We start from the raw sequence: 8,374 nt of genomic DNA on the forward strand, positions 1-8,374 counted from the left end.
CTTTTCCAGGAACATGCCACCAGCACTGTTTTATGTCATTGTACCCAAGCTCCTTATGGTAGTTCCGTATGTAGAAGACATCTAGAGTATCAGTGTCTAGATCACCTAAACAGGCCTTGTTGTCCGGATAATATACTATAATCCCTTCTGCATTTTTTTTTGAAGTCACCCCTATGATAAAACATGATGTCCAACTTCTCTTCCATCTGCAATAAATTTTAAATTTTCACTTAATACAGGCAGAATTTGAAAGCCTACTAATGCATTAAAAAAAAAAAAAACACCACAAGAAAACATATTTTTCCAATCCTGCATACATCTCCCTGTTTCATTCCTGTTTCTTTCGGGTTAAATAGAGCAACCCCACAAATCCCAGCCAGCCTTCAAACCCTAGACACTACAATGACACCAAAACTCCAGAACCTCAACTACACTAACAACTTGCATATCATCAACCAACACTGTATTGAAAATGCAATGTAAAAAAAAAAAAAGGAAGGTTACCTTGAGTCCAATCACAAAGTCAGAACCTCGTGCTTCTCGTGAAGGAGGGGAAGAACGATAACAATTTTTGGTCGGATTACTTCTTCTCTCAAATTTTTCAAGCTAGCGAATACAACCCTACGGCTACGCCATTGATGGGGAGATGAAGAAGAAGTCAAAGGGTGGAAGAAGAAGAGACGAGGGAAGTGAAGTGTTTGTGTTGGGAGAGAAAACTGTTTTTCATACTAAATAACATCTAAACGGCGTCGTTTACTAAATAACATCTAAATGACGTCGTTTTTTGCTATAAAGGGCGCCAAACCAGGACGACGACGTTTTGGACCCCTCCCATGTGGCAATCCGAGGCCACGTCAGCGCTCCGGTGATAACTCATCACCTGAAATATGGCCAGAGACCACTTTGAGTGCTCGGAGCTCTATCTGGAGGACTACAACAGAAAAATCGGAATCTTGAGAATTAGATTGAGTATTTGTGTGAATCTCAGTGACGATTATAGATATTTACTCTGCAAGGAGAGTACCCTGTACATCTCACATATAATATAAGAAAGAAAAAAAAATTGGGAGAAACTAAAGAATATTAGGGCTAAATAGAAAAAGAGAGACTAAATTGAATTTAAATTCTAATTTTGCCATTTAAGCTAATCATTATATACTTCATATAATAATTATATCAGCACTAAAATAATTGAATCACCACCGAAAAAATATTCAAAAATTACTATAGTATCTAAAACTCAATCTAAAAAACTATTATAATAAAATTAAAATTTCAAAAAATAAATTAAATAATCTCGTAAATCTCAACTATTATTCGAAAATTCCCTCATCAAATTAGTCTATAATCAATTCATAAATGAGGTGATCCCAAGTATCTCTCTCATCATCGCATCTTTATCTTATGCACACGTTAACGGCTGAAATCAACCAACAACTATTACTAATTATTAATCAGTAATCACCGATTACTACAGTAAGAAGCAGAATCAGAAAGTGTCCTTTAATTAACTCGGCAGTTAGCTCAACTACTCCTTCGCTTCACACACAGCAGTTTCCTCGCCTGAGAATCCCGGAATTAGAACAGAACAAACAAATCTAGTTAATCAACCATTACCGAAAAGGAAAAGAGATGTTGTCTTCTTCAGCAGTTTCTCTCTCTTCATCTGCAACAGCTTTCTCTCTCTACAATACCAAAAGGATCGTGAGCACTGCTGGCAGCAGGGCCTCATGCCTCCGTATATCTTCTTCTCCTCTACTCTCTCTCTCATCGTCGCTCTCCCTCTCCCATGCCTTCAATCCCCTCAGGTAGGTCACTAACTAACTCCATTACTTCTCCCTTCCAAAACGACCTCGTTTCGCATCTGATTATTTAACTATGCAGCTTAAGGTCTTTGATCGCTCAACGTGATGAAAGGATCGCCAAGTCGAGGAGCAGAGGCAGAGGTGTTAATGTTGTTTGCTCTGCCGTTCCTCTCACCTTTCGCGATTTGCGTTGGATCTCCACCGTTTCTTCTGTGTACGTACTTCCATTTTCATCTGCATATATTTAATTCAATTTCATTTTAAATGATGGAAATTTCAGGTGTGGATGATGGATTTTTAGAATTTTCACAGGGTTTTGATACTGGCAAGGGGCACCCCTGTGCATAAATCATTCCTTGTTCCATTGTTTGCTTTGCAAGCACCTGCTGCTGTCATTGCCTGGATCAAGTATGTCTAATTATTTTTTATTTTGTGGCCTCAACATATGTTTAGAATTGGTTTTCCTCTGTTTGTTCAACAAAATTTGTGGAATGTTATTAACTATTCATTTATTCTATTTGTATTATTTGTATACCAAGAGTTTTAGATTATTACTCTCTGTATCAACTGTGTTATTGTCTACATTTTTTATTTCATCAAGATGTTTTACACAATTTGGATATACGACAGAGGTACATATGGTGTGTGGTTGGCATTTGTAGCACTTCTGGTTCGACTCTTCTTCTATATTCCTGGTATGTGCTCCTATCCACCCACACTTGGACACGTAAATGAAATATAGGAAATCTAGAAAGAGTAAGAGTAAACTTTTTTTTAATCGATAATTATTGCAATGTTTTAAACCAGAAGCACTTACATAAGTAAATAGACACCATCCACCGGTAGATCTGCAGATATATCTGGCTCATATTGGATTGACCTCAATAAAAGCTCAAAGGAGTAAATCCAGTGGGGGTAAAACCCCTAATTAGTGAATTGTATTACTGACTTCAAGAACACTATTTTTGGAAATAGATATAGCCAGTGGCGGAACTTGAAAAACTAATTGAATAAAGAATTTTCTGCTGGATCTTTATTTCAAGGTGAACTTGAGTTGCCATTTCTAGCACTTCTCTTGGTCATCCTTTCCCCTTATGAGGTCATGAGATTTAGGTAAGCAAATCCATCCTTTTGGGTTTTGAGTTCATCAAGCCATTGCCTCTTCATAAAACGATTCAATGTTGTTGTCTTTGTCAGGGACACAAAAGAAGGTGCTATCATTTCATTATTGATTGCAGTGTATTTGGCTTACCAGCATTTCTCAAGAACAAGTTTACAGAAATCACTTGATCAAGGTTCAATTGTTGCCACCATAGCTGTTGTTTGTATCACTATTGCATCTTTGTTGCTTCTGATCTGAGTTGCTTTAGAATGATGTAGACTCATAATATGTTGTACATAATAATGCCTGTCAGTGGTGATCATTGTATAATATATCATATCTGGATTCTGTACTTTTTCCACTAATTATTGCTGATTCAAATAAAGAGGTTAGGTTTGTTTTGTGATAGAAATTGGCATGATTTTATTTACATATCATTGTAGAAGCTAGTTTTATTCTTAGATTGCTATGAACCTATCATAACGTGGTTCTCTATTTTACCCAAGTTGTCTCTACTGCATTTTTATAGATTGCTAGAACATATATGAAAATGCTGCTCCTGATATTTTGTTTTATTCTAATATGGTTCACCAAATATCAAAGCATTGTGTTAGAAAGTGATGGTAATATTCTTCGTTTTTTACGGGTGTGTTTGTTTGCACTTCTGGCTACCATGACTGAGATTACTGTATCACGATTCCACCTCAAAAGAATGGTTCCTTGAAAATTGAAAAGTGTAGAAAGTTTTCAATTTACGCATTTTAGTAGAATTCCTTACTAGTGTTACCTAGCCAAATTAAGTTGCTTGCTATCCCATTGCACCAAACTTCAGAAGTTATTTCGAATGGTTAGGCAGCTTTTTGTATAATCTACCACTATTTTGGTTAGCCAAAATGAAGCCTGCATACTGAATAGTTACATATATGTGTGTGTGTGACTACATGTGGTGGATAAGGTATATTTTTGTTAATTACATGTGGAGCTTCGCTCGCATAATTAAGACTAACCTGTTTTAGCCTAACCAATATATTTTCAGAAGTGAAGTAATGTATTTATTTCACTAAATTAAATGGCATGCTAGCTGATATTAGTTACAGGGATTCTCTATGGAAGAGAAAACTAATACTGCAGAAAAACTTCCTACGAAGACCTATAAATCTTTTTGGCTCTACTGTATTTCTGGGGATTTATGATCAACTAACAGCCATACATAGATGAAAGGTAATAATGGTACTAATTACTTAGGGAAATACTTGTTGACTTGGAGTCCTTGAAATTTTGCAAAAACTGCTGGAAGACAGTGAAATTCCAGCTTATCACTTAAAGAATGGCTGGATCTTGTTTGCTTTCTAAATAAAATTTGCTAATTGAAGTGGTACAAGGAGACTGCATGCGACCAACAGCAGCAAGGAAGAAAAGGCAGTTGTGGCTGCATTGGGGCTTTCTGTTGGTTCTGAACCATAGACTGATGATCCACCTGGCATTGTCATATCTGGTGGAGTTGGGGTCATAGTAGTTGCTGGACTTGGTGGACTTTCATATGTTGCTGGTGGCGGGATGACATCTGTTGGTGGTGGTGGCGTGCTTGTGCTACATTGATAATATTAACATATTAATACTCACAGGATTGCATACTGATGTTATTATTCATCATAGGGTGTGAATAAGAGGTATAGGTGCTGTAAATCCATACCTTGTTGAAGTGGGTGATGCCCAGTGGCAGTTCCCAGTACCTGCAATGATATTAGATATTATTTTCTGTTTTTAATTTAGAGAAGCACATATAATAGGCATGATAAATCAGGAGTTATTGGCCTTCTAGTCCAAACAAAAAACAGTGACTAATTGAACTCTACAATCCTTGGAGAGGAACTCAGAAAGCTAACTAGATTGCTGAAGCTTTTAGGACATTAATCCATCACCAAAAAGGACTGAATAGACAGCAGGTGGGGGATTGAGCAGCTACTGAAAGAAGGGAACTTATTGTCCATAATTCTTAGGAATGACTTAACTTGATTCCTTCAAGCTATGCACCACATAGCAAGGTAAAGGCATATTTGAGATAGAAACAGGATTACGGGGTAATCAAACTAGAATAATTCGTTTATTTTTTCTGTTTTGGTCCCTAAACTACATCTTGATCGTCCTAGAAAATTTTTGAAAAATATTCATTTTTCACAAAGACCCAGTAGATATGATACATTGGCAATACCACATAACCTTTAAGATTTTGGAATTTGTGTTATTTTATTTTAGGTTTTTGTTGTGATCCCAAGAAGAAAAGGAGAACGAAGTAACTAAGATTTGAGTTTGCTTGGAACTTGACGAAGTTCTTACTTGGATCATTGTTTGATAATGTTGCTGTTCCTCCAAAGTCACAGCTGGTAGGTACAGGATTCTTCTGGAAATATTGATTGAAAGCATAAGAAGCATGGTCACGGACAGTGTTTGGTTCATAACAGGAAGCTCCTGGTTGAATTGCTGAGCAGTCTGCACCTCCATAACCACAAGCGTAGTCAAGGGCAACCTGTAGAGTAGTGTCTGAGGCCCCTTGTTTAGCAACACACCATTGCCCACCTGATGATGACGTAGGAGTGGTAGTTGGGGTTGTAGGATTTGTGTTTGTGGTTGGGGTTGTAGGATTTGTGTTTGTGGTTGGGGTTGTAGGATTTGTGTTTGGGGTTGTGGGGTTTTGCCCTGTGGTGTCTGGTGCTTGATATGTTGGGTTTGTCGAAGGATTTGGATTTTCTGTCCCTGGAGTTGTAGGATTGACTATAGGAACATCATCCAGTTGTGTACCTAAAACATACGATATTCTTAAACCTGGAAAGAGAAATCAACAAAAGATCATGTTAGACTCTTCAATAAGTCAAATGAAAAGAAGTTGATGAAACTTAACCAGTCAACCCATATCATGGATCAATATATGTGAATCATGAACTCAATTTCTTCTTGTTGAATGCATAGGGTGCATGACTATGATCTCAGAATTGAATATATGTCTCAGTCATAAATTGGTTTTGCTATATATGTGCACAAGAGAGATTAGTAATGTTACCTGAGCTGAATATAAGGCAGAGGGAGAATAATGCCAGGTGCAAACTTCTAGTTCCCATTCCTGAAGGTTGGCGCTCTCTGATTGGATTGCAGATATTTTCTTCTTAATTTTGGAGGAATGTTTACGAGCAAAGATTTATTAAACAAGGTAATCACCTTAGATGTTCCTGTGCAGAAGAATTTTTTTTCTTTTAATCTACATCTATATATTATAATATAAGAAAAACCTGAAGAATCATAGCTTTCTTGGATCAAAGAGAGAAGAAAGAATATAGGCAAACTTGAGAAAGGAGGCATTGGATAGTTGAAATAAACAAGCAAGAGAAGGTGCAAAAAAGAGATTAACAAAAAAAAGGGTGCAAGGCAAAGTTGGAAAAGGCAAAAGGGTGATCTGTTTGAGATTAAACTTGATGCTTGAGGAGCTGCAATCTATAATATAATTAATATGACGGTGATATATGTGCAAGGTTCTTTCTCTTTTTGTGAAACTCTTTTCCTACTGTTTTATGGGACTGGAACAAAAGCTAAAGCCTATACCCTCTGATTTTGTTGCCTTTCAGGGTTTGTGATGAAGAATGTTGTCTCCTTTCAATTCTTGTTATCCTACACCTCTAAGACACAAGCCTTTTTTTCCTCTCCGATTTGAATAAGTAGCTCCTTTGAAATGTTTTTTACGATTCCTTTCCTCAGTAACTCGAGTTATCTGATTGCAGCCTTGTCCAACAAGAATTTGGGTTGTTCATGTCATTCTTAAGCTACCTTGTCCCAATGTTCTAAGCAGTCTACAGCAAAACTCAATTGCCTTATTCTTCTATTAATAATATTGGCCAAAAAAATAATAATACAATAAATAAAATAATAAAAAAGGAAAACACTTGTGGAAAAGTGTAATAGATTATCTGGAGTTTAGTGGCAGAGAGATACTTCTTTCTTTTATTAATTTATTTATTTTTATTTAATGCAAGGATTATGCTGCAAGTAGAGACATCAAAAAAAAGGTTAGGCCTCCTATATAGTAGTTATGTAATGGAAATCTTTAAGAATAATAATATAAGATGTGCCTACCTTAAGTTTTGAATTTGTAAATATTATTCGACAATTAGTTGCACAAGTCATATGCATCAAAAGAAAGATTATTCAGCAGATCATTTGTGAACTAGGAGAAAAAATGTTTAGGTGATTAGCTATGACTAAGAGTTCATATTATATGACATCTTACTTTTACGGGTCATGAATAAATAGTAAGTAAAATACAGTAAAAGCTATACAACAAACAGATGACAAGAGATTTGCCTTGTAAACACGTAAAGTTCTACATTATGATATATGAACAAGCGATGACAGGAAAATTGGCATCATGCTTTTTGCAACATAAAATCAATAATAGGTCAGTCATGGGCCTCATTCAGCACACAGCATTTTGCAAGAAGATAATAATGCGTTCAAGAAAAATATTACCTGTACTTACGGTGGAGAAATGATTCGAAATTGGTTTTTCGATTCAGCTCTCTTATATATTTTGTTCCTGTTAAGTTTTTGGCTATTTATACTTTATAGTCATCCCCACTACTGAATCTTAATAGTAATTCTGATCACAACTGAATCACAAATGATGTCATTTAAATGAAAAAGGTCAATTAATATCAAATCATGCGAAGGTTTAAATTTTTATTTAGTGTTGATTCAAATGGAAACGTTAAATGGATACTCTATTCAAATTTATTTTTTTATAAATGATATATATTTTGTTATAATGCTATTATTTTCAGTTCATAGTTAGATATTATATTATAGTAATCATTCATTATATTTGTGATGTACCATTTCAAAAAAGAGAAATAATTGAGAGACATCAAAATTTATTGTTTTTTACTATAACATTTATCCATCAATTCAATTCCGTTGATCTAATAATCTATCAACATACTTTAAACTCATACTTTTAAACACTGATGACCAACTGATGGTCAAAAACAATAAATTCTGACTATCTTTTACTATTCCTCTTCAGAAAAAATAAACATTAATGCATCAAAAAATGCAAAACCGTAATAACTTATTCGATAACCAATATGAATAATACAACCAGTTTATGGATATGATAATACAACATAACCAATTTGAAGAAAGGGGAGAAAATATACACCAAGGGAAAGATGAATGGTTATAGTTTTGAGTTTCCTATGTTAGTAAGTATAAGTTAGTTCGGTTCTGCACTGATACAATTTTGCTTGCTTCCTGAGTTCACTTCTCACCCCCATATCCACTATTCAACAAGGTTCAAGAAATATAATTGAGGTTCATCTTGATTGACACACTTAAAAATGTTCAATAATCAAAGACCAATCCCTCACCAATGAATCCTGGTTGTTAGAACAACTTTATGTCGATTGCCATTGTGATCAAGATT

The 8,374-nt window shown here is 35.3% G+C and overlaps 3 protein-coding genes and 1 long non-coding RNA gene across 5 annotated transcripts in view; 2 read left to right on the top strand and 2 right to left on the bottom strand.

Annotated features, from left to right (window-relative positions):
* On the top strand, window positions 1,441-3,372 carry LOC107632138 (cold-regulated 413 inner membrane protein 1, chloroplastic). 2 transcript variants are annotated; one of them, XM_021120093.1, is made up of 6 exons: window positions 1,441-1,808; window positions 1,885-2,019; window positions 2,118-2,213; window positions 2,436-2,500; window positions 2,822-2,918; window positions 3,003-3,372. In XM_021120093.1, the coding sequence occupies exons 1-6, from the start codon at window positions 1,633-1,635 to the stop codon at window positions 3,163-3,165; spliced, it is 732 nt and encodes a 243-aa protein (XP_020975752.1). In that variant the 5' UTR covers window positions 1,441-1,632; the 3' UTR covers window positions 3,166-3,372. The 2 variants fall into 2 exon arrangements, with proteins under 2 accessions (XP_020975752.1, XP_016191284.1); XM_016335798.2 differs by having other exon boundaries at window positions 1,450-1,808; window positions 2,849-2,918; window positions 3,003-3,315.
* On the bottom strand, window positions 3,852-6,149 carry LOC107632136 (PLASMODESMATA CALLOSE-BINDING PROTEIN 3-like). Its single transcript, XM_016335797.2, has 4 exons — window positions 5,966-6,149; window positions 5,245-5,730; window positions 4,601-4,640; window positions 3,852-4,497 (listed from the first exon to the last, which is right to left on the bottom strand). Exons 1-4 carry the CDS (start codon window positions 6,021-6,023, stop codon window positions 4,257-4,259), a joined length of 825 nt encoding a protein of 274 aa, XP_016191283.1. The 5' UTR covers window positions 6,024-6,149; the 3' UTR covers window positions 3,852-4,256.
* LOC110270491 lies at window positions 6,309-6,952 on the top strand. Its single transcript, XR_002360119.1, has 2 exons — window positions 6,309-6,431; window positions 6,525-6,952. It is a non-coding gene; the product is annotated as an uncharacterized LOC110270491 (long non-coding RNA).
* LOC107632135 (carboxyl-terminal-processing peptidase 1, chloroplastic) overlaps window positions 7,992-8,374 on the bottom strand; it is a gene marked incomplete in the record, with an annotated part of 5,401 nt that continues 5,018 nt past the window's right edge. The window contains 1 exon segment of the mRNA XM_016335796.2: window positions 7,992-8,374.

This window comes from Arachis ipaensis, chromosome B03 (genome assembly GCF_000816755.2).
Source record: "Arachis ipaensis cultivar K30076 chromosome B03, Araip1.1, whole genome shotgun sequence".
Lineage (NCBI taxonomy): Eukaryota > Viridiplantae > Streptophyta > Magnoliopsida > Fabales > Fabaceae > Arachis > Arachis ipaensis.